This window comes from Ochotona curzoniae, unplaced genomic scaffold (genome assembly GCF_017591425.1).
Source record: "Ochotona curzoniae isolate NIBS_2020 unplaced genomic scaffold, NIBS_Ocur_1.0 scaffold_4812, whole genome shotgun sequence".
NCBI lineage: Eukaryota > Metazoa > Chordata > Mammalia > Lagomorpha > Ochotonidae > Ochotona > Ochotona curzoniae.
This window is the reverse complement of record NW_024467124.1, coordinates 1,507,333-1,532,654: the sequence shown is the minus strand read 5'-3', so window position 1 is coordinate 1,532,654 and position 25,322 is coordinate 1,507,333. Positions and strand designations below refer to the sequence as shown.

General features: G+C 40.5%; 1 protein-coding gene across 3 annotated transcripts in view; it reads left to right on the top strand.

Moving 5' to 3' along the window:
* The window catches only part of PTPRM (protein tyrosine phosphatase receptor type M), a 773,655-nt gene that overhangs the window by 184,155 nt on the left and 564,178 nt on the right, over positions 1–25,322 (top strand). For all 3 annotated transcript variants that reach the window (XM_040970558.1, XM_040970557.1, XM_040970559.1), the window contains one exon: positions 14,159–14,281. In XM_040970558.1, the coding sequence (XP_040826492.1) occupies positions 14,159–14,281 (123 nt within the window). Of the gene's footprint in view, positions 1–14,158; positions 14,282–25,322 lie in introns of those variants that run through there.

The window sequence follows — 25,322 nt, the reverse complement described above, 5'->3', positions numbered from 1 at the left end:
AACATCAACAACAATTTACAATATTATGGAATTATTTGACATGGTATTGAGTAACCAGTATGTTAAAAAAATGCAAGTTCTTGGGCCCAGCGGCATGGTCTAGCGGCTAAAGTCCTCGCCTTGAACGCCCCAGGATCCCATATGGGCGCCGGTTCTAATCCTAGCAGCTCCACTTCCCATCCAGCTCCCTGCTTGTGGCCCAGGAAAGCAGTCGAGGATGGCCCAAAGCTTTGACACCCTACACCCACGTGGGAGACCCAGAAGAGGCTCCTGGCTTCGGACTGGCATAGCATTGGCCGTTGTGGCTCACTTGGGGAGTGAATCATCGGACGGAAGATCTTCCTCTCTGTATATCTGACTTTCCAATAAATAAATAAATCTTTAAAAAAAAATGCAAGTTCTTAACCACATCCTGTGACTACTTCATTGACATTTCAATTTTAGTTTATATACAGAACCGGTTTCTATACACCTTAAAATGGCTATAGGGTACTATTCAGCTGTCTCGTGTCTATTTTCATTTTAGTATTTAGCATATTATAGTGTTAAAGCATAATTTTGCTGAACTTGGCAGATTTTAGGATAGTCTAAACTGGCTTATAACTCTAACAAGGCATTTGTCAACAGTTGAGATGCAGAATAGTTTTAGGAGGGGTGTGCAGAGAAATCTTTAATACCTTAGTGAGGAGTAACTAATCTTTGTGTCCTACCTAGTAAGGTATGTATGAGTCCATGCTGTTTCCTGTCTGGTTCTAATCTTCCTTATTGTCCTCGGTCGATCTGTTCTAATTTTTTGTTGTTGCTGTTTTTTTGAGGGGCGGCTCTGGAGCGACCCTGATGGTCATTGCAGAGAGGGTGGGGATCCAAACTTGGAACTAAGTAAGGACCAGAGAAAGCTCCTCTCCCTAGTCCCGAAGGAAGTTTACTGTTCTGTTTCTGTGGACTGCTCAGGGCTCCTGGCTGTTGTTGCAATGACCTTGGGTCCTGCGAGGAAGGATATGGGCTTCTTCCATCCCATGTGGTAGATCCAAACAGGGGTGGATGATCTCAGAGTTCTCGGCCTCCGAAGGCACTCCAATTCCCCGTGTTGTTCTTGGGGGTTGGGATGTAGTCCTGGTGTATGTACTAATAGTCCTTGGTGAGGATCTGGGAGTCTCCAGGGTTGGGATACAAGTGAGGGTTGCCCCACTCTGGGGGTCCCCCCTGCTCTGTGCATATGACCTCCTGTTAAGAGGTTGTCAGGATCGCTCTTGATTCCTCCTGTATGTCTTTGTAGTTTTACTATTGTCTAATGCTGATTCGAGTCTGTTGCCTATAAGTTACCTGTTACGTTCTTGATAGGTTATACTTCATGTCTTCCTCACACATTCTAAGGAGATGGAAGTTTTCTCTGCTCTCCCGCCCCATTTCCGAGTAGCATAGGGTCTTAAAAGTATAATAGGTTTTACAATTCTTTGATGTAGATCATAAGCAGTCTGACTCACATTAATTCTTGGTTCATTGGTTACTTCACAATATCTTGTTGCATGTGATACAGGCTGTTTGAGGTTGAAATAATATAATTTACAGGTACTATTCTTCAGATTGATATTTCATCTTCTGATTATTTTTTATTTATTTATTTTTTTAATATTTATTTTATGGTATAGTTCCATAGGCTCAGGGATTTCCCTTACCCCCTTTCCCAGATCCCCTCCCCACACTGATTTTCCCTGTGTTATTACAATAGTTTAATCCTTCATAAACAGTCACAAGTCCATCATTCTGCTGTTTAATTGTATTCTGACATTGCAGGTGTAGACAATGGGAGAAAGTGCAACATCCTATTGTCAAGAAATATTTAACAGTTTTGTTGTTTATTTTGAGAAACAGATAGTGTAGACCTTTGCGTTGATGGAATTGGGGCTGGCCGTGAATGTTTTTGGTGATAAATCTGTGTTCCTTCCATCCTATCTCCATCCTGATGGCTTGGGGCCTTGTGCCATATGACATACAAAGGGTTTGGTACAGTGTCCGATTTTCATTTAGAGAAACTCTTTTCTTTAGCCAGCAATAATGCAACGAGTATACAAAAATAGAATATTGAATAAACACTCAATTAGAAAGACACTGCCAGTGATTTTGACCTTGAAAAGGCTTAATGTTCTTAGTTTCCTATATTTTAGCAACTAATTGATCATGTAAGACGACTGGAGGGAAAACTCATTCACAGCAGTTTTGTGCTGTGTAAGTAACTATTGCTCGTAGCCTGGAGAATTTTGTGTGGAATTGAGCTTCCACATCTTAACAATTATGTAATGAAGTGTTTTTCTTCAAAGTGTACTTTTTGTATGGCTTCAGTACTGAAATTTGATGTTGAGTAAGTGTTAACTATTTTAATGTTTCTTAAGTTTGGAAGATAGAGAATATGTAATCATTAGCATTCTTTTTGTGTTCAAAGCATAGAACCAAACACAACTGACAGGCATTCAACCAGAGCTCCAGTATGACATACATAAGATCCCTGTGCCTTTTGTTGACTTATGCTGAGGTCTGCCAAATAACAGCCTTGTTATGCAGATTCTTAGAATAGCAGGCAGTGGTTGTCTTAGGAGAGTCTTAAAGCAACCTGCTGACTCTCCCCATTTCTTTTTATCTGGACCATTTAGAAGAAGGCCTTCAGGATGCATTTTGTTCTTTCTCTCTTGGATTCTAGAGTGTATATATATATATATATTTCTTTTTAACTTCCTTTTTTGCCCCCCACTGTTTTTTTTTTTTTTCTTGACAGCAAGGATTGCTTTTCGTTTTAATTTGGGTGCCCTCTAGTGCTCACCCTTTTTCTTCCTGGAGCCTAACATACCCCTGGCCTCATGTGATTCCTTGGTTAGAAGGAGTGGTGCTGAGTGACTGGGAGGGAGATGCCAGATCAAGCAGGCAGGAACCTGGAATCAGGTTTTCTTCTGTGGGTTACAGACTGATATTCAAGGAGGAGAGTGCATTAGATACTTTTCTTCAATTTTCCTCCCTAGTAAAAATAGCATCATTAATTGGTTCTTGTTTTTACTTTAGTTACCAAAAAGTTTATAAAATTCTGTTAAATCCAGCAGGTATTTAATGAATAGCATGCATCTTTCAGAGACTGGGAGTACAGTAATATAATGGTGTGCTGGTCTGAGGAGCTCATGGTATAGTAGAGAACACAGACCTGTCACGTGTTATAATTACACTACATAACAAAGCCACATGATTTTGTAGTGTTGGCATATAGGATGGCCTGGTACCTGGGAGAGGCCCCCTCTGCACTGGGGTTTGAACAGTGAGCAAATGTTTTTTAGCCAGACTTTGGGTTAGGGGTGAAGATTGCAGGGTGCCCATGTCACACGTTACACTTTGAATATTGTCTCATGGCAGTGAGGAGATGGCGATTAGTTTTTAAGGAGGGAGAATGTTTTCAGCTGTGTTGTTAAATAGAGTTGGCTTCTAGAAGCTTTAGCTAGAGAGTTCAGTGTCTGGATGTGGGAGAATGGTTCACATGGAGAGAGGGCATGAATTAATATTCAAATTGTGGGATGGGAAAATATGATACTCATAGAAAAATAATTAGGAAGTTGTTTGGCATGAGAGGTAGGTGACTAATTTGTTACAAGTTAGTATAGACAAAGATATGTCTCTTTTCTTTGTTTTCCTGTTTCAGACCGCATATGCCAGCCACAGCTGGGACTTCTCTTTGATGTTCGTCATCTTGTAACCACAACTAAACTTTCCCATATACTACCAAGGCAGTCTTACCCATTTTTCTGAAACATAGCCAATAAAAGTACTCCAAAAAGTTATTGGAATAATGAAATGAAAGCGTTAGTAATTGTTTTGCAAGAAAATTTGACATCTGTATTTTTTTCCTAATTATGCATTTTCTGTAAACTTTCAGAACTCTTGTTTACATGGATCTATATTTATGGTTCCCTGTCATAGCAGGCTAATCCTCAGCCTGCAGTAAGATCATCCTGTGTGGGTACTAGTTCATATCCTTGCTATTCTGCTTCTGATCCTGATCCTTGCTAATGTACCTGCGTAAGAATCAGGGGATGACCCACGCACTGGGGTCCCTTATGCACGTGGGAGAGCTGGAAGAAGCTCTCAGCATTTCACCAGTGTAGTTCTGGCCACTGCGGCTAACAAATGGAAGATCGCTTTCTCTTCCTATGTCTCCATCTCTCTGTGTGTAACTTTGTCTTGCAAATTAAAAAAATGCACTGAAATAAATCATATATTTCAATTCCACTTTCATGAACTTTTTGCAGTACCCTTGTAGGTGTGATGGGATCATTTTTAAAAATTTATTTATGTATTTAAATGCAAAAAAGAGGGACATGCAGACACATAGAGGAAGAGGTAGAAAAGGAGAGGGGTGGAGAATGGGAGAGTGAGAAAGAGATGTCACCTGGAAAGCATGGGGCATGAGGGGCTGGACAGATGGGTGAGGTGGGGGTTAGGAGTTCCTTATGCCCATTTTTCTACCCACGCTCATCTGGGGTGTGTCTTTCTTAGGTTCCTGCACCCTTGGTACCTTTCATGTGAAGGCAACATCTTCTTTTGTGATATACATATGTGATGGAATATTACTCAGCCACAAAAAGAATGAAACACTCTCATTTTCAACAAAATAGACCATAGGGAAATAACCATGGCCAGAGGGAAAAATGCCATGTGTTTTCTTTCTTATATGGAAATTAATGTATAAAGACAGTATTAAAATGTATGTTGTATTATTTGATATATAGATATCTAAATATTGCCTTTGCTGGATTATAGCATCTGCATGATCATATACCTTCTTTCCTTGCTTGATTGATCACTGTCATGAATCTTGCTATATCATTTTTCGTGTCCATTTTTCTTATAAAGATAGTACGCTTGTGTGTAGTGTGTACATAGAAAATGAATATGGAAAAATGTTACATTTTAAACCTAAAATAAATGAATTTACAAAATAAACATGTGTTTAGTTGGCAGAGAGATAAAGATATGGAGAGACAAAAATCTTGCATCTGCTATTTCATATCACAAACGCTGGCAACAGGAGCCAGGAACTGAACTTGGGTCTCCACAGGGTGGCAGGGACCTGCCTCCTGCTGGGATCTTCATAATCAGGAAGCTACAATTGAGAATGAATCTAGACTTGAACCTACAAGTTCTAAGATAAGATGTTAGTGTTCCTAGTGGCACCTTAACCACTGTGCAAAATGCCCATTCCATGCACCTTCTTCTTTTACAGTGAACAAGACAGGTGCAGTTGATGAGTTCATAACTTACTCTATTTCAGGCCATTGATACCAATAGAAATCTGTACAAGTTACCTGTTTATGTGGTAAAACAAATTATTCTAATTATAGAAAATTGGGATAAATAATATATGCCAAGAAGATATATGAAATTATATTTAATGTCTGCTTATGATTTGATTCTATTCAATTGACATACTTTGTTTAAAATAGTGTTCATTGAGGGATGTCTATGTTGGTTAGTTCAGATTAACTAACATCCAGCGAAAATAAAACAACTGGCTGGCTACTGAATAACATGACTTGGCTGTATTGCATGTAAGTGAATTGAGGAGTTTTATTTTATCATCTGTCCCAAATAATGATTTTATGCTAATAAAATCATCAAGAGACAGAGGTGTAAATTATACTAAACTGGCAGAAGTGCTACTGGGCATAAAATGAAATTCTGTATTTTATTAGTTTTCTGGGTGTCCCTGACCAGTGACAGAATCTTTTTTTTTTGTGCAGTTCTGCTTAGCAGAAAAATTATAGATTGGGGGTTTCTTAGCATGAAATTAGAGCAAGGAATTCAACCCTTTGATCCAGCCATTCTATTCTGTTGGCCTCATTCACAGAAGTTTTTATGAATGAGAAGAGTTATTTAGAGCAATGATCTCCAAAAGGCTTTCTTCATATCCCTTCTGAGAACCTCAGCACAATCCTTTAGCGTATAGCAGAAAATATTTGAACCTCAGCTTGCCCACATATTTTCTAGTAATACTTTAAAAGGTCAGCAATATGCTTGTTTAAAATCATATGCATATGTGGAGTAATATAGGTATATAATATAGCAATAAACATAAAATGATTGTGCCTTTCTCAAAAAATTTCAGGTTGTCTTCTTAAGTATTTCAGACTACTGACCTAGAACACTGTTTCTGAAATAGGTCAATGATTAGATTATTCTGAGACCCTTTATTAAAATCAGATTCCTGGGGCTGCTCCTAGAAGGTTTTGGTTAAGTAGGTCAGTCCAAAACAGTGGTTATCAAACATAAGGGTGCATCAGAATAACCTTGAGCGTTTAAAAAAATTTTTAAATGAAAGAGCAGAGTAGCTGTGAGAGAATGAGAGGGAGAGAGAGAGAATGCTTCATTCTCTGATTTAAACTTCCAAATGGCCAAATGGTTGAGAAAGGAGCCCACGAGCCAGAGTGGCAGGGCCCAAGTACTCGGACTAGCATCTGCTGCCTTCCCAAATGCAGGCAGCTGGCTCAGAAATGAACCAGCTAGGAGTCCAATAAGGGACATTGGCATTGCAAACAGTCACTTAGATGGCTGAGCCACAACAGCGACTCCACCTTGATGCTTGTTAAAGCCCAAGGTACAGAGTCCCTTCCCTAGAGGATTTGCTTGGGGTGGTGCCTGGGAAATCTGCATTTTAAATGAGTTTCCAGGAGATGAAAATGGTCTAGAATCCACATTGAGAATCATTACTATTCAGGACACAAGGAACTCCAGAACTCTGGTGAACAACAGAGGAAGAGGTAGAGGAGAGGGACAAAGGACAAGGAAGAAAAAGGGAAAAAGGGAGGGGAGAAGACAAAGAGAGCCAAGAAACAAAATCTTCCATCCAGTGGTTCATACTGCAAAAGGCCACAACCGCAGGGGCTTGAGGCTGAAGCTAGCTCTGTCCAAATCTCCCACACGGAGAGGTAGCAGTAGCTGGATACTTGAACTTGATCTTCGTAGGCACAATAAGGAGCTGTATTAGGAAATGAGAAACCAGGACTGCAAGTGGCACCTCAGTATGGGAATGATGGGGTTTGATGGGTGGCTTCAGTCACCTGGTGAACCCAAACAATTGTATTCCACACTGTGATTTCCCTCGGGTTGTGGCTCAGAGGTTAAGAGCAGCAGTGTTGTATTTAGATAGATTCAGATTTACATGGGGAATTCATGTAAGTGGTTTAATTAAATCCAGTTATCAGCTCTGAGGTACTTATTTGCATATGGAAAGTCTGAGGCATACCAGTCTCTCATTATTTGGCTCATCTGCACAATATTTAGGAATAGAAATTGTAGCATTACCCGTTTCAAGAACAGGTTTCCAGATCAACAGGAAAAATACATGGTTGTTCAGTGCAATTTGGCCTTTTTATTAGGAATCGACAGATAAGTAGGAAATGAAGTATGTGGTAAACGCATTAAAACCTAGAAGCTTTAAGAGCAAGATGACTCATTTTCTTACTATTACATAAAATATGTCCATTGGCAAATAGCGGGTTTTTTTTTTCACGATAGAACATAACATTAGCCATTTAAATGCCTGTGCAATGTGTAAAGACTGCTTGCTAGATTAAATTATGTAGAAGAGCATTTCTACAATGCTTACTGTCTGATTCACTAACCATCACAGGCACACTCAAAGTTTAGGAGGCATTATATACTTCTATTATTTGGCAGGCAATTACGTGTAGATGTCACTGTGATTTACAAGAAGGGAGTGGGGCTCCGCCACATTGGTGCAAGTTTTTCTTTTAACTCTTAAAATAATTCTTTGATAGCTTTCTTTCTGTGTATTTAATTTTTTATTTATTTGAAAGGTGGTTTGTTGGGGGGGTGGGCGGGAATGAGAGAGGAAAGGATTGAGAAAGATACCATCATCCATCAACTGGTTTATTCTCCAGGTGGCCACCACAGGCAGGGCTGAGCCAGGCCAAAACCAGAAGCCTACATTTCTGTCTTGGTCTCCCTCACTGGGGGTCAGGGATCTAAGTGCTTGGGCCCCTTTCCACTGCCTTTCCAGGCACATTAACAGGGAGCAGGATTGGACGTGGATTAGCTCAACTATGAATATATCTTCTGTGATGGACTGTTGATGTTGTAATCAGTAGGTTAACACACTGTGGTATGACACCAGTCTTATCTGTTTATCTTGTAAATTGTATACTTTATGGTCCATTATCTCATATAGTTTTATATTAGAAATCTGAAAAAAAATAGTCACCTGAGGTTTCATGTCTACAGAACATATCATATTTTTGAAGGTCCTTTAGCACTGCTTTTTGATCTGTTTTCTGTTTAGAGACCTGTTTAAACACTTCATACATTTGATAAAGGATGCCTTAAATGAGGTCATTCTGTAATTAGAACAAATGAGAAAAATGTCCTAGAAAACTCCTCAAGGAGTATGACAGTCTTTGCAAAATCACTTTAAGAGGACTGTAATTATAACAGAGGAACTGTGACAGGGGAGGGTTGGGTCAGTTTGACCCCGGAAGCAGAATAATTCAAAGTGTCTTGTAAGAGTTGTGAAGACAGCACTTGCTCATCCTTCACGGCATCTGTAGACCCAACACCTACCTGTAGGACCTGATTTCAACATCAGTACACAGGTATTGCACACTGTGTACACAGGCTGCGGGGAACATGCCCTGGAGATGCAGGCCTCGGTTGCACTTCTGGGCCTGCTGTGATTCTGAGATTTTAGATGATTCTAAACTGTTATTTATGAGGCTAAGAAAGTGTAGGTCAGAAGTCATCTCAGAAACAGAAGCCGTAATTTGAGGAGGGAGCATTGTTATAAAGAGTGAGTAACTGTAATGGGGGATTGGAATATGAGAGTTTGGTGAGTTCAAACTGAAGACAACTCTGCAGAATCATGGAATTGCAGGTGGAGTCCTCTCTCTGTGTCCATGGGCTACTGGCTCTAGGGAACCCCTTACCCCATGTACATCCAAATCCGTAAGCTGCTCATGTCCTTTAGTGCAGTATTTGTATAATGTGTGCACATCTTCCTGGATATTTTAAATCATCCCTGAGTTATTTGACATTCCTAAATGTTATGGGAATAATTGCTATATTGTATTGTTCAGGATATCATGACAAAAAAGAAAGTCTAGTTATGTTCCCTAGAAGTTTCTTATGGAAATTTGTGATCTGTGGGCGTGTATGAGGCAGACATTTTGTCAGGAAGAGATAGGCCCTGGGAGAGCCCTGTCTTGGGTGTTACTGAGTGTCCGGCCTGTCTATTTCTTCTCCCTACTGCAGATTCTGAGTTACTTCAAGGGTCTAAACATATTGTCACAGAGTAAACAGTATGTGGATTCAGACCTGAGAGACATGGCACGGGGATTTGGAGGCTTACTGCTGCAATCTTAAAGAAAATTAAGTGAAATAATATAAGAACATTTCTTATATTCTTAAAAAATTATTAATACAGAGAGGGCAAATTTCATGCATTTTATAGGTACAATTCTCGGTGACCATACTATTTCCCTCTTTCCATTCCACAATCCCCTCCTTCTTTCCTTTCCTTTTTTTTTCCTCTGTAATATTTTTGTGTTCTATATTAACTACCACAATATCAGAGAAAATATATGATGCTGGTCTTTTTATGACCAGCTTATTTCACTTCTTGATGTAACAAGTTCTTTGAGTTAGATATATTGAGCTGAAAGTCTTATCGTGGTTTTGAGGAGTGGAGGAAATTGTGACTCTACATTCCCCCAGACAAAATGTGACTGACCACATCATCCAGGACAGGAAATGCTAGCTGTTAGTATCAGAGAACATTCTAGACCACAGGTTGCTCTCTATTTAAACAGTGCTCTCACCCAGTACTGCTGAAACCAAAAGCTAAACAAGTGACTGCAGGAAATGGCTGTAACGCCACAATCCTGGAGGCTCCAGGTGGCAGCCGGAGTCAATTTAGTGATCTAGAGCTGCCTTTGGCAAAATCAAATAGAACAGAATGAAAAATACTGATTTAGCTCAGTAGGGAGGAATTTTGTTTCCCAAATGTGCATAATATGTGTGCAGAGTCAGGATGTCATCGGTGTGGGTTGCTGTCAGAATTAAACGTCCCAGTATGACTTTCTGTGGTCAGCTCAAATCCTTGCCAATCTTTGGGACCTTGTGTTTCCCCCAGGCCTTGAACTTGAGTGGCAGGTAGCAGGAGAACTTTTATAAGGCTTGTTTAGGGGTAATAGTAGTTTATCTTATCCTTTCTAGCTTATATTTTATTGATTTCATACTATTTTCAGTCACCTGAGTGTTTTCTGCTATTCCAAAGAAAGAAATGATCAATTCCCTCTAATATGCAAAAGATAATATTTTATTTTCATGAATCAACAGTGGCCTTTATAGGGAGATAGCCTTACCCTCTAATCATTGCCCCCCAAAAACAAAAAGAGTTTGAAAACTGTAATTTGTGGAGACTTCATTAACATATAACTGCCTGACAGTTTTCAACTGTAATAGAAATGAACATGTTTGGTGATTTGGTGATGTTTGCGATCGCCTGATCTTGGGATTCTCTGGGACAGAACAGGGTGAATTGGTGGATGTATTCAGACTTTATATCCCTTGTTGACATGTTTATGAAATTGTGTTCACTTAAAAGCCTTCCAGATATTAGTACACTAAGATTCTGCCTAGACATGTGGAGAATTGATTATTCATTCCTTTTAAAAGCATTCATTGACTGTCAGCTTGTACCAGCTCTAGGAAATACCAATGTAACCAAGCTACCGTGGTAATCAGTACTATTTTGCAACAGAATTCCTATGCTGCCTGTGGACTTCCAGATGCAGTTTACATGAAGATATACCCGGGTTGTATGACCATGGGCCCCAAACATTTCAATACTATGTAAAACTGCCTTAACAAATACTTTTTGTTCTCCCCGTAATTGGATATTTCAGTTCTGTTGGTCTTTGCTTTTGTCTCATCTTGTTTTAGCTTAACAAACTCTCTTTGTTGTTTTGGGAGTCCCACATCTGTTGGATCAAGGCCAGAGGCAGATTTAAAGATTAGTGTGCAGTGAGATATATCCTGGGGCAGTACGCGATTCGTAGTCCGTTCCATTGTCCAGTGGCTTCAGCTCACACACAAGCCCAGAAAGAGCTCTGATTTACTTCTTACGTTTCTTTTCAAATGGCTGAAACAGCTTTGCGTAATGGGAGAATGATTCCCTCACACCATCATTGTATTAGTCTTTGGGCTTCCCGCTCAGTCACGCCTGCCTTTATAGTTGGTTCCATCTTAGTTTTGTAAACCAGTCTGACCTTTCCCCAGCCTGGAGTTGCTCCGTGGGTGCCTGTCCCTCTTTCTCGCTGATAAGGTTGCACACAGGACTTGCGTTTCATTAGAGAGCTGTCCGTGCTTCCATTGGGAACCCCTTGTCTGTCTGGTGGGTGGGTCTTCCTTGTGAGTATCATTCGTACTACAGCTGTTGGGGCTTGTTCTTGCAGTACTGAAGTTATTTTCTACCTCAAAATTAGGATTTGCAACCGAGGGAAAATTTTTCTCACAAATGTTTGTGTAGTCTGCTAGCATTTTTCAGCCTAAATTGGAGAGTTGTTAGAATTACGTGCTTTAAGCAAATCCACTCTGTTGCCAAACTTGTTAAACCTCAGAGAGAAGTATAAAAGATTGTTGTCAAGGTGAAACACCGAGTTAATGCTGTACCTTTTATAATGAGTTTGTTCATCCCAGTGGAATGGATAGATGAGACCAGTGCTGTTAAAATTGTGAAAGAACTGTGTGTCATGGGCCACTAATTTCATTCTCATGCCCGGAGCTAACAATGGAGACAGAGTTTAGGAAGCTGGAGTTGCAATTGGTCTGACTTCTTTGTCTAGAATCCGTTTATCTGTCTTTGTCAGTGACTTGGAGACCACAGAACACTCATCACATTTACAGGTACACACTGAGTGTACTTGATCCAAAATACTGGATCATATTGTGTTTCAGATTTCAGATCCTTTTTGTATTTTAGAGAGGGGGAAGGAAATGGAGAGGGAGGAAGGGTGAGTGCGAGAGAGAGATAAAAATGACGAAGAGAGAGAGATACAGAAATCTTGAGGACAAGACCCAAGGCTGAACATGAAATTCATTGGTGTTTCATAGTCCAAATAAGACAGATTTATGTAATATTTGTAGCATGAGTATGTTTGATTGCGACCCATCCATGATGTTGGGGGTGGGTTTTCCACTTGTGGCATCTCTTGGGTGCCCAGGAAGTTTCTGCTTTGGGGGTGCTAGGGATCAGGGCTGCTCACCCTGGCAGGATGGAGAGGATCAGGATCCCCAGTGCTCTGCACAGTCTGGAGTGGGGCTCTCTGAAAGCCACCTGATGGGATTCAGTCTGGAACTGGAATTCAAAAAGTCTCTTGCCTCATTACAGAGGCAGAAATTTCAGGCTCACAGCAGCTCTGAGGGAAGCAGAACCATGCCAGGAGAAGGAAGTCTTTGCTGCTGTTGCTCTTCAGGAGGGGCGGTCTGGAGCAGCTGCTGGGGTAATGAGAGGTCTGAGAACCTTCTCACAGGAGGAACTGAGGGGAGCAAGGCAGGTTCAGAAGCAGGAAAGCTTGCACAATGTGACAATTCTTTCCAAATAATCAACTTTTTAGAGCTGAGATTTTCAAAAATACATTCCTCAGGGACAGAGCTCTGCAATTCAAGAAACAGGGTATGAACTTCTTTTTTTAGAGAGAGAGAGCACTTGTTCATTCCCCAAACGCTCGCAACATCCATAGCTGAGTCAGGCTAACCCGGGGAGCTGGCCGCCCAGTCTGGGGCTCGTACTAGGATGGCAAGAAAATACTGTTAGCTGATTCGTCACCTACTGTATCTCAGCGGTCTGCACAGTTGGCGTCAGTAGTCAGAGGTGGTACTTGAACCTAGGGACTTGGGTGTATTAACCACTAGATAAAATACCTGCCCTGGGCCTTTTGAAAAGGGATTTTCTCTGTAGTAGGGCTACTCTACAGCTTTCTGAGTGCTTCATGTGTTCAGAGCCTGGCTGCCTTGAAGAATTGACTTAAGTATTTAGATGGGAAGTTGAGTCACATAAACTCATGTGTTTTCCTGCTAAAGTTGAACAATAGCAACTTTCTGTCTTACCACCAATAGGGATACAAATGTAGACATAGTGTAATAATATCTTAAATTCATGCTTTTTCTTAATCAGAACACAGATTTCTCATCATGGACAAGCAATGATAATGAATATTTGAGTTAATATTGATGAAAAGAGTAATGAATGCATTTTCCATGACAGTTAGTATGATCCTGTAATGCTCATTTTTCTTGTAGGAAACATTAGGAAAAAGGTCTGCTACTGTAATAATTCAAATACCAGGAAACGTTTAGGAGAATACTGGGGAGGGCCTAAACTCCTCAATGTACTCAGTGCCGTTGGGGCTAAACCAGCTGACTTGTTGTGCATCCACTACGTTGTCTAGCATTCTTTGCGTCTAATTTAAGTAGCTTTGTTTGTGTTATTAAAATTAATCCAATATTTACCACCTGTTGAGTTTTGAACTTACTTTGGCCTTGGAAGCTTGTCTGAAGTGTAAGTGAACTTGTAATCTTTTTAAATTTTAAGACTTCAGATCTACAAAGTAATAAACAGAAGCTGATTTCTGTTACGTTTAGACTACTTCCATGGAAAATATTTTGCCAGCTGTGCCCATGGTTTTGTTGCATCTTGCCTTTTCCCATGTTTCCAGAATTGTGGTGAAAAATGTTCTGTTCTGAGGCAAATTATAATTTTTTCCCCGATTGAATACAAATTGAGCACTTAGGGCAATTCTGTTAAAGTTTTGAATGCATGATCTGTTTTCCATACTGCTAATCATCTGAAAACATGAATTTTATACTTGGACTTTTGATTGTCTTCCAGCCAGGTGCTATTCCTTTTGGAGAGTGATGTAATCACAGCAGCATGGATAAGACATGATTACTACTCAGCATCACTTAGCATAGGGAAGTGGGGGAGAATCCCTAGTTTGGGGACAAAAAGGTCAAATCCAGTGGGGATAACAGTGTGGTTTCCTATAGTCATCATGATTTGCTTCAGAGACCTAGTATCATGTGTCTTCCTTTTTGTTCTTTCACACTTTAGGTGGTTGCCTCTTTGATGAGCCATATAGCACCTGTGGCTACAGTCAAGCTGAAGATGATGACTTCAATTGGGAGCAGGTTAACACCTTGACCAGACCAACTTCTGATCCATGGATGCCATCAGGTTTGGTTTCAGTTTTAAGTTTTCTTTTTAAAATAAAGGATGCATATGGATCTTTATCATAGTAAATGTTTGCTGGTTGAATGGATGAGGACGGAAGTCTTTGTGGCAAGAATTGATGAACTAGTGAGAATGGAACATCATGAGTACCAATTACAAGAGTTTTAACTTCGCATCTCTCGCTTTCAAGACTAATTAAAGTTTGCTTCTTTATCTTTGGGTACACCCTAGCAGGATGAATGGGTATTCACCAGCTGATCCTTTCCTAAGCAACAGATAAGGGAAGTAGATGGATGTATCTTCTGGCACATGTGTCTAATGGGCTCAGCCCCAGTTAGGGTACCTAAGAAACAAGTCTTCCTCTGCCACTGCAGACTTTGGTGGTGACCTGACTTTTGTCAGCAAAAGCAACTTCCTTGGCTCCTGGAAAACCTAGGAGGATGCCTTCTTATATTGAATACATTCTGAAAATAAAAATGGTGATGAGTTAGGGTGCATATTTTTTCCACTGTAGATATGATTAATACCTGTTCTGATGGGTGAAACACATTTGTTCCACCGGACACCAGGAAGAATTCTACTTTCTTTTTGGAAAAAGAGTAGGCAGGTGGTGACTGTCACATTCTGGTGAGGTGGGAGCTTGATCATTTTAATAGACCCCCTTGCCAGCTATGATGTCAGGAATCACTTCGGAATTTTAAATTTGTGGATTCCTGATGTAGTAGGGGGTGCTTTGTTTCTTTCAGTATTCAGTCTGTGAAAAAATGTTCAGATTCAGATTTCAGAGAAAACACAGTTTTTGTTATTTTTAACAATTGTGAAGTTTTTTGGTTAATGTACATGCAGCAATAGTTGCATAATAAATAACTAAATGATCTTGCAAATATAGCTTTTCTACATGAAGAATTCAGTATTGCCCTTATTTAGCTTTAACAGGTGCAATGCCCACCACTTCTTTGCCCTTTCTTTCCCTTCTGACGTTGAGTTGAACTCCTTATAAACTTCAGACAGGAGAGTACTCTGCCATTAGTACCAGGGCTTTGTCAGACTTCAAAATCTTCCCAATCCTTGTTAAGTTATCCACAGCTCACACAGTCCCTTCTTTCTGTTTTCAGTTTACTGTTTACTGTTTTGTGTGTGTTTTCAGATGTGACTGCCTTAGAATCAGGGTGCACTTGGACTGGTTTTCCAGATGTTAGTTCCTGCCTCTGCTCTTGTTAGCCCTAAGGCCAGGGAAAAGGAATCCAGCTGTGCTCCTTCTGCCGCTGCGCTTCCCTGCATAGGGTTTCTCATCCCAAAGGCCTTTGATTTTTCTGCTGCCTCATGGTTGTCCAGCCTGAGAGGGATGAATGTGTCCCCGGGAAGCTAGGGCTGTGGCGATAGAGAGGAGATGTAATTTAGTCACTGTTGCTTTCTCTGCTGAAGTACACTCTTACTTGCCTCATTCCTTGTATTCTTATTTGATTTGTAATTTTCCACATTAGGCGGCTGATATCAATATTGAGGGCTTGAGTGAAGTCTGACTTAGAGAAATTAACTTTATGAAAAAACTGAACTATCACAGAATCTTTTTGAGTCAACACCAAAACGCTTCTCCCCATAAAAGACACAGAGGGATCCTTTCTGCTTAGCCCATTGTCATTTTATTAGGGTTTTTAACTTTGTTTAATTTTAGAAGCAGACGTACATTAAGAGAGGAGAGGGAAACAAAAGAAAGAGAAAGGGGAAAGAGAGAGAAAGTGCATGCGTACAAGAGAGAATTAAAACTTCCCTTTGGAATATATAGTCACAAAGATCTGGAACTGGGCCAGACCCAAGCCAGGAATGTGTAACAGAAACCAGGAGTCCCATGTGGTTAACAGAAACTCGGCCACTTGAGCCATCGTCCCTGTGTCCCAGGGTGTGCATTAGCAGAAAACTGGATTGCAGAACAGGACCAGGACCCAAACCCAAGGAAACCAATATGGGGGTACAGACCTCTCAACTGCTAAGCCAAATATCTGCACCCATTTTCTCCAATATGATACTGTATACTACCTTCTCCGACTAAGTTTGTTTCACTAAAAATATAGGAGTGTTGGCTTCCTATCAGAGGTCATTAAAAAATAATAATAAAAAATGAAAGCTCAGGGGTATCCTGAAACAGTCCGATAATTGAAGGAATCAAGGGGAGAGTGACTAACAACGAATGTTCTTAATTGAGGAGTATTAAGTGGGGCATTTAAATGTTCTGCCTCAACTGATTCTATTTCTGTTGACTAATATAATTCAGAGTGATTATCTCAGGCCTCTGTATTTTAAGATCTCTGTTACAAATTAAGATGTTTTGTCCAGTGTGTCTGATGACTGATTGTTTCAGAAGGTGTACCCGTGGGATCATTATTTCCAAACCAGGAACGTTTCATCGTTTGAACCTGTGAATAGTTTGGGTTATTAGCATGCCAGTGATTAGTAATTTCTGTAAAAGTTCATGGGCATGGGTGCAGATGAGATTTCTGAAAATACGTAGTTATTCCATGTGTTTTTTTTTTTTTTTGCCACAGTACCAAAACATAAATGCTGGTATTTATTTGTCTACTACTAATTTTAAAAAGTTTGTGGAAAATACACAAGATTTATTTTCAGAGAGAATTCTTCCATACCCAATTCCATTCCACAGATGCACATAGTAGTTGAGGCTGGGCCAGGAGCAAGGAACTTTATCGATGACTGCAATGTGGGTGGCAAGAACCAAGGACTTGGCCATCATCTGCTACTCTTACAGGTCTTCGAGCAGAAAATGCAGTTGGAAGTGCAGGGACTGTAACCCCCACTCTGATGTCAGAGGAGAGATGCAGGCATCCCAAGTGGTAGCTTAATTTGCTATGCCACAATGCCTGCCACCTCATTAAGCACATTTTAGTCATTACAATTTTTGTGAGCTCTGGAGTATGCTAAACACGATGCTAATTACCGCAGGAGCTGAAGGATTACAGGAAAGGATTGATTCTTTCTAGGAATTATCTTTTCTTGTGAAAAAGTGATAAAGATCAAATTAAGGAGCAATCAGAAACTATGTTTAATTAAGTGTGGTGCAGACTGGCAGTGTTCTAAGAGTGGTTTTCTTAGTGTAAACATGACTAGGAATTTTCTCTTTGTCATACATTTTCTATGTATTTTTAAAAGATTTGTTTTATTTTTTGGGGGGGGAGGGGAGATATACAGAGAGGAGGAGAGGCAGAGAGGAAGATCTTCCATCCACAAGTGGCCACAATAGCCAGAGCTGCACCAATCCGTAGCCAGGAGCCTCTTCCGGGTCTCCCACGCAGGTGCAGGGTCCCAAGGCTTTGGGCCGTTCTCAACTGCTTCCCAAGGCCACAGGCAGGGAGCTGGATGGGAAGTGCAGTCACCAGGATTAGAACAGTGCCCTTAAGGGACCCTGGTGCGTGCAAGGTGAGGATTGTAGCCGCTAGGACACTGCGTCAGGCCCATGTTTTCTGTATGTTGAAGTTGACTTTCTTTATTGTTAAGTGCCAAACCTTTTGTGTGATAGCTAAAAGCAAACAATCTACTAAGAATTACAACAATGATACATTTTAATTTTTCTTTTTACTTGCTTTTTAAGTCAGTGCTCTTGTTCATAGTTTTGTTCTCTTTATCTTCCTGTATCAGGTTATTTTTAACCACATTTTTAAAAAGTTAAATATAGTCTGGAGCTTTATAGAAACTGATTTGATAGCTACTCTGAGATTATGATGTTAGCGCTGTAAATACATATTTAAGGTAAATAAATACCAAATGTATATTTAAGGTAAATAAATACCAAATGTAGTATACAGTATCATATTGTAGAGTTTTATTTCCATTGCTGAGTTTTTATGTTACAATAGATTATATTTTTACAACTAACTGTATGCCATTATCATTCTCATGATGTCAAACTATGCCAAACCCACTTTTTTTGTTGATTTATGGTTTGTTTCATATCAGTTGGTTTTCTCTATTAGGAATGGGGAAGTTGCTTCAACGTTATACTAAGAATTACATTTTTCAGCGTAAGAGTCAGAGTATGCATTCAGATATTATCCTGGGTTGTATTGTTAGCAATGTTGTATTACACAATTTCATGTATGAATGATATGGTTAATTTTATAGTCATCCCATAGATTAAGAAGTATCCTGTGATATAAAAACACATACCTACTTTGAGAATGCTTCATTCTCCTGTGTTTTTCGACTGTGTTAAATTTGGACCTAACTGCTGCAGATCTATAAATCTGATATTTAGGAAGTTTCATATTTTATGTCTAAAATGACTTTTTATAAAAAAAACAGTAAATCTGTAATATTAAAAGTAAAGGTTTCTTATAACTGTGGATGTCTGGTACACATCGAGTGGGCATCTATGTATACCTCATCCTATTCCTTTTTCACAGCTCTAAAAAAGGCTTTGATTAAGTGCATTTGCATGCTGTTATTGGGACAATGTAACTCTCCTGAGAGGATGTGCCAGTCGTTAGCTTTCTGTGAACTGGGCAATGGGAATGGTGAAGATGCTGAACTGCAATGGAGGTGTGTCAGTGAGTGGATCATGCCTGTGTGGACTCATCAGGGGAGAGAGGAGCAGGACGTGCTAGGATAGAATAACTGCACCCTCTTAGTGTGATGACCCAGAAAATAGAAAAATGACTGCATGCATTTGTTTAGAGTCAGTCCACGTTTGGGGAGGTTGATGGATTGACAAAGTAATTGAGGTTTTAATCTTGGGGTGCATTTATCAGACTACTTTCCTTGCTAGGGAAGGCTTCTCTATTTATTTACACTTGAGGGGTTAGCAAGTAATAAAAACAGAGGGCTCTGGGCTTGCAAAGCAGTTTTTTCCTTCTGAAATTTCAGTGTGGATTAAGTGAGAAGTTTCTTTGGCACGGAAGCATCAGACATTTGTTCAATTATCTTGCTCATTCTTCCAGCATTCAACAAATATTTGTCTAACACCTGCTATGTGTAACACCATCATGCAGGCTTGGGATTCCTTACCAAGGGGAATTAAAAAACACCCCTAACCCCATGCACCTTGCTGTTTTAGCATCTTTAGATCATCCTGGAAAGGTTGAAGACTCAGTGGCTTTGTAAGTTGACTTTCTTCCATTTGTTATTGAGGTCGCAGATATTTAAAATGCAATCCAAAATTTAGTTCATCAGACTCAGCACACTGATGCACCGAATTTGGCTTTCCTCTACATCATATTTCTCTCTCTCTTTTTAAAGATTTATTTATTTTTATTGGAGAGGTAGATATACAGACAGAAGGAGATACAGAGAGGAAGAGCCTCCATCTGCTGGCTCATTCCCCAAGTGGCTGCAGTGGCCAGAGCTGAGGCAATCCAAAACCAGGAACCAGGAACCTCTTCCAGGTCTCTCAAGTGGGTACAGAGTCCCAAGGCATTGGGCCATCCTCAGCTGCTTTCCCAGGCCACAAGCAAGAAGCTAGATGGGAAGTGATGCAGCCAGGACATGAACCAGCACCCATATAGCATCCTGATGCATGCAAGATGATGATTTAGCTACTAGGCTATCGCTCCAGGTTCTATGCTGTATCTCTGTAAAAAATAAAACAAGGGCCCAGCAAAGAAGTGATACTGCAATGGTAGCTGATGCTGAGAACTCTGTCAGGATAAGGTCTCAGGGGCAAATGAAGTGGCAGATATGCTGAGGAAGCCATCTCTAAACAGAGACCAGAACCAAGTCAGGACCAGGAGGCTTTGGACACTAGACCCGGCAAGGGGAGGGTAGGAACAAAGCCCTGTGATGGCAGGTGAAGGACATTCCATCAGACTGGAGACATACTCTGAGCCAGCCTTAGAGTGCTGCTAACAGGTGGTACCCTGGTATCCACATCAGGAGCATTGCCTGGTACCTGGCCCAACCTGATGTTCAAGAAGTACATTCCTCATAGTTATTTCACTATTATAACTTTCAGGAAAAAGTCTGACATGAATTCATATCTCAGCTTACAGTCAACTAAAGTGGTGGTGCAAACCATCTGTTTATTTTCTTCTCTCATTTGACACCAAATAAGAAACAGACAATACACATCTTACAAGTTTTTGAGTGGCCTGAAGAAAACCCATAAGTACAGGGAACTGATTGTAATACTAATAATGTTTTCATCAGGATGATGGATTTGGGATAATGGCCTCCTTGTTTCTGTTGGACACATATCTTTTGTGATCCAGTCTAGAATCTTAATAAATATGAACACTAAAAATGATTTGGTGAGGAGTGTGGAATATGGCATTACTTTAGTGGAGTCAGAATGCTTCCTGTCACTGAACCCTGGAGATGAAAACGGTTTTATTGTCCTTGAATATCCCATTTCAGCATTCCATACCGAGGCTCCAAGGCCACATCCAGCTGCACTCTCACCACTAATGAACATTTTTCCTCCCTGGATCATACTCAGATCACCTCGCTGAGGCCTGGAACGAGCTTTCAGTTAGCTTTTAAATGGGAAGTGATGAGAGTCAATGAAAGAAATTGGACTGCCGTTGTGTTCTGTCAGCAGTTCCTAAGTCACAAAATTTAGAAAATAACTTGAGATGATAATGAAAACAGCAAACTGCTTCAGATCAGCGATCTGTGGGGAGCTGTTCGTTAAACACCGCCGGGCTATAGCCTGACCCGAGGGTATCGACAAGTGAGCCCAGCTCCGTGGCCCTCACTGCTTGTGTAACAAATTCATGTTTGGGGAACATCTCACTGTAATTAGGAAAGAAGGAAGGGTTTGCTTAGTCTTGAATTATGTATCTAATTTGGGTGTTCCCCTATTGAGAAAGAAAGATAATGGTACAACTGACACAGAATTTACTCTTTTTTTAAGCTGTTTTCAAGTGCACAGCTCAGTGCATTAAAAGCATTCACACTTGCATAACCATCACTGTCACCCATTTGCCTAACTTGTGCATCTTCACAAACAACCAAATTGCCTCCCTCTGAAAAAATACCTCCCCAGGACTGCAACTGTGGGTGTAGCAGGTAAAGCTGCCACCTGCGATCCCAGTATGCAGATGGGCACTTCTGATCCATCTCATTGATAAGGTGACTGCAAACGCAACAGAGGATGTCCACATGCTTGGATCTCTGCATTCAATAGGAGACCTGGCTGGAACTCCTGCTTCGGGCTGGCCCAGTTCCGACTCTTTTGCCGTTCAGGGAGTGAACTGGCAGATGGGAATTATCTCTCTCTCTCTCTCTCTCTCTGTAACTCTGCATTTCAAATAAACAGTCTTGAAAGAACAGTTCCTCATTCCCTTTGACCGTAGTCCTTGGCAACCACCATTCTGCTTTCTGTCTCTGTAAATTTGACTATTCACATAAGTGGAATCATACAGTGGTATCCTTTTGTGTCTGGCTTATTTCACTTAGCGTAATGTTTTCAATGGCTCAGTTTTGCAAGGCAAAAATTTTCAAAGCTTAAGCCAGTCATCCTTCAAAAAGTGTTTGGATTTTTAATAGCTAACTGTTCCAAGCGGCTGATGCTAAGCCATTGTATGACATGTAACAATTTATGTCAGAAGTTTACATTTAGTGTTCAACAAATGTTTTTCTTTTAATTTGTTCTGAATTCCTGTCTGATGAAGAACTTCAAAAAATAAGAGTGGCTAGCTCTTTTTTTTAAAAAAAATATTTGCTAAAAAGTATACATATTAGTCCTAGTATGTAAATATGCAATATTTACTTATTTAATTTCTTGCTTAAACTCCTATAAAACTGTACCAGTTTCATATACAAGTTATACAAAGCCAAATGTTAGAAAAAACAGATGGGCCTGGGCCCGGCGCGGTGGCGCAAGTGGTTAAAGGTCCTCGCCTTGCACGACCCGTTGTGCTCACTTGGGGAGTGAATCATCGGACGGAAGATCTTCCTCTCTGTCTCTCCTCTCTGTATATCCGCCTTTCCAATAAAAAAATAATAAAAATAAATCTTTAAAAAAAAAAAAACAGATGGGCCAACTTCAACAAATGTGAATTTTTGAGTTCGCATGAGAGTAGAAGGGAGTATGGCTGATGAGAACCTGAGTGACTAGGCCATTGGGCATTTACATCCCAATGAGAACAACCTCCTTGAGGATTTGGTCAACTGTCACGTCCTATGGGTTCCTTGTGCTGGCCTCCGTGGTGCGAGGCACTTGTGATGGACAGGGTCAGGCTTTTGAGCTGGAGAAGCACATTTAGGCATTAAGTATCTAGGGAAGTAGAGGGTTCCGGTCATGGATGTTCAGCTGGTGAAACCTCTTCTGAAAATGAAGGCATCCATTGACATCATTCACCAGAAAATGGAATCTCTCCCTACCTTTCAAATAAATAAAATGTAAAAAGAGAAAGGGCCATGAGATATGACACAGGGCTGAGAAACATCAGTGCCCAAGTCATCTGTGTGCAGCACACTGCTGGAATGGGGAGGGGGCTAAATTAAAAAAAAAAAAAAACCTGTGAAGGACAGAAAGCCTAAGCCTAAGATAGACTTGCCTCTGGTCACAGGGTCTCCGTGACAGCAGCTGTTTATGGGAGGCAGGGTCTGTTGGGGGAAAAAAATCTGAAACCAGTTAAAGCTTGCTAAAGCAAGAAGATGGTGCTGGAATTAGCACCAGTCCAGATCGATGACTGTTCAGAACGCTTCTTGAAGCGTTGACCGTCAAAGCAGGAAATGACTTGTAGCAGTTACCTGATTGGTACAGTGTTTGCCTGATTTGAATATAAAATGGAAAACTTCAACCTGCGATTGGCTGAGGATTGGCTTCTATGTTTGGCTGAGGCACAGTTGCTTGGTTACTCAGCATTAATCTTCAGCTCTGTTTGAGTGTACATCAAGTTAGGTTGCAGTTCACTACAGATGGAAACCACATTAGGCCAAATTTTGTCACTCAAGTTCAGAAACCAGTTTAGTCCAAATAGATGTCAGTGTAGAGATGATTGGTGTTCAGATGCATGTGAGGTAGAATGACTCTGTATCAACTGGCCCAGCCTGCTAGCAGGCACAACATGGTATGTGATGATCTCTCTAATGTTGCCTGTATGGAGAAGACCTTGGAAGCTCTGAGTGGCCTGGAAATCAAGCTACTGTAGAATCTTCCGCAAGTACCTTCAAAACTTTTCATGATGTGGGAAATCGAAGAGTTGAATACATTTAAATAAAACATCATTAAATTAGGAGACTCCTTTATACTACAACGGCAGGATGAAATGCAAGTCTATTTGGGTTTTTGATAACCCAGCACTGGGGATGTAGTCGCAGATCTGAGGCTGGTCTTCCAGGCCTTGGAGAAGTGGCCGGAGAGAGCCCTGTCATCAACTCCATTCACCACGTGGAGTATGAGGCCACTCAGGCCGAGGCCAGTGGAGGGAGGGAAGGTGCAGCATTTCCAGGCTGAGTCTGTCCTAGTGGGAAGGTCAAGAAGGTGGGGATACTGGGCAGAGGAACTTGCTGTCCAAGGACCGTGAGGAAAAGCACAGTGCTGCCTTGGGAGCTGCTGGTGGGTCAGGATTTACAAAGCACAGGGAGTGCTTGGGAAGAGAAGAGGTGGGAGGACGCAGGTAAAGAACTCGCTTAAAGGCTGGGTTGAGTAGGTGAAGGCTCTAAAGAAAGGGGCTGCCAAGCCTACTGATTTCTGAAGAAGGGTGCAGAAAGGAAAACATCTCACTCAGTATGTGGGGAGGAAAATTCCAAATTTGTGATAAGAGTATCACAAAAGGATGCAATAGGGAAATTTTGTTAGTTAAAAGAAGAAGAAGAAGAAGAAACAAAGAGCAGGTGATTGTGGAAGAGAATTCTGTCATTCATTTGGAGTCCCCTCCGCTCCCCACCCCACACTATGGTATTAAGGGATTAGTGTTAGGGTGGATATGCAGGACAAGTGTGTGTGTGTGTGTGTGTGTGTGTGTTTAGAGAACATACAAATGTTTTAAGGTGTTAACAACTGATACGTCTAGGAAAGGTGTATATTAAGTATTGATTATATGTATTTCTTTCTACTTTTGAAGCTAGATAGAATTTGCCTATGTATATGAAATTTCTATGGGTGGAAACAAAGAGCACACCATTGAGGTACATTGACATAGTGCCGCCCAGTGCGACACTCATCCAGTACAGATTTAGACATGGTTTATTGTGTCAAATGACACTGAAAATATTTAGATTGAAGAAGCTCAAGGGTGGGCATGCCTTCCCCTTGTGTGCATGTTGTCACGATCGCTGGCCATTACTGGTGAGGTTCATTGGAGCTGATGGCTTATGTAACTTCAGTGTGGTGCGAGTAACTTAAAGGATATAATTTTAGGGTGTTATAAACTAGGACAGATGCTTCATGCTGTGGTTTTATGCCTTAGTGGATATCTCAAGTCTAAAGATCTGATTGGTGGATATTTTGGTAGATACCACAACTTGGTAAGAAGGAACATAAGGAATTCTTAGGTTTTTAAAAAAAATTTTAGATACATGCTTATATTAGTTTATATCCTGTCTATTATATAGGGAGTGAACAGTGAATAAATCACAAGGAATTTCATGGCAAACTGTACTAAATGATTGTACAGATCATTATTGTAAGTGGCCTTTAATGCCTAGTTAACTGACATTTTATTCTAGGAGATTGTGATAAATTATATCTTAATGTGATATTTCAAAGCTTAAGTGGTTGAAAGAGATATAAATATTGCTATTTAATTAATTGTCTCCTGGACAGTCGTATTTGCCTAGTAGGTAGGCAAATTGAAACAACTTATTTTGCAGCGATGGGGAGTGTCTGATATGCTATGTAGGGCAGCATGTCAATACAGAGGACATTACCAGGGTGCACGTTGCCTTTTGTAGGGGCCAGGGCTTCTTCATATGCTTCAGATTCTCCGTTATAGGGCTGTCTCTTCAGTGTATTTTCCTTGTTTCTTTTAGGAAAGTTGAGAAATGAGACCCTTTATGTTTCTTTTGCTACAGAAAATGTTGTAGTCTTTTTGTGTTGATATTTAATTTGCTTTTGTTATTATTTTCTAAGTGTAGGAATTTCTCCCTT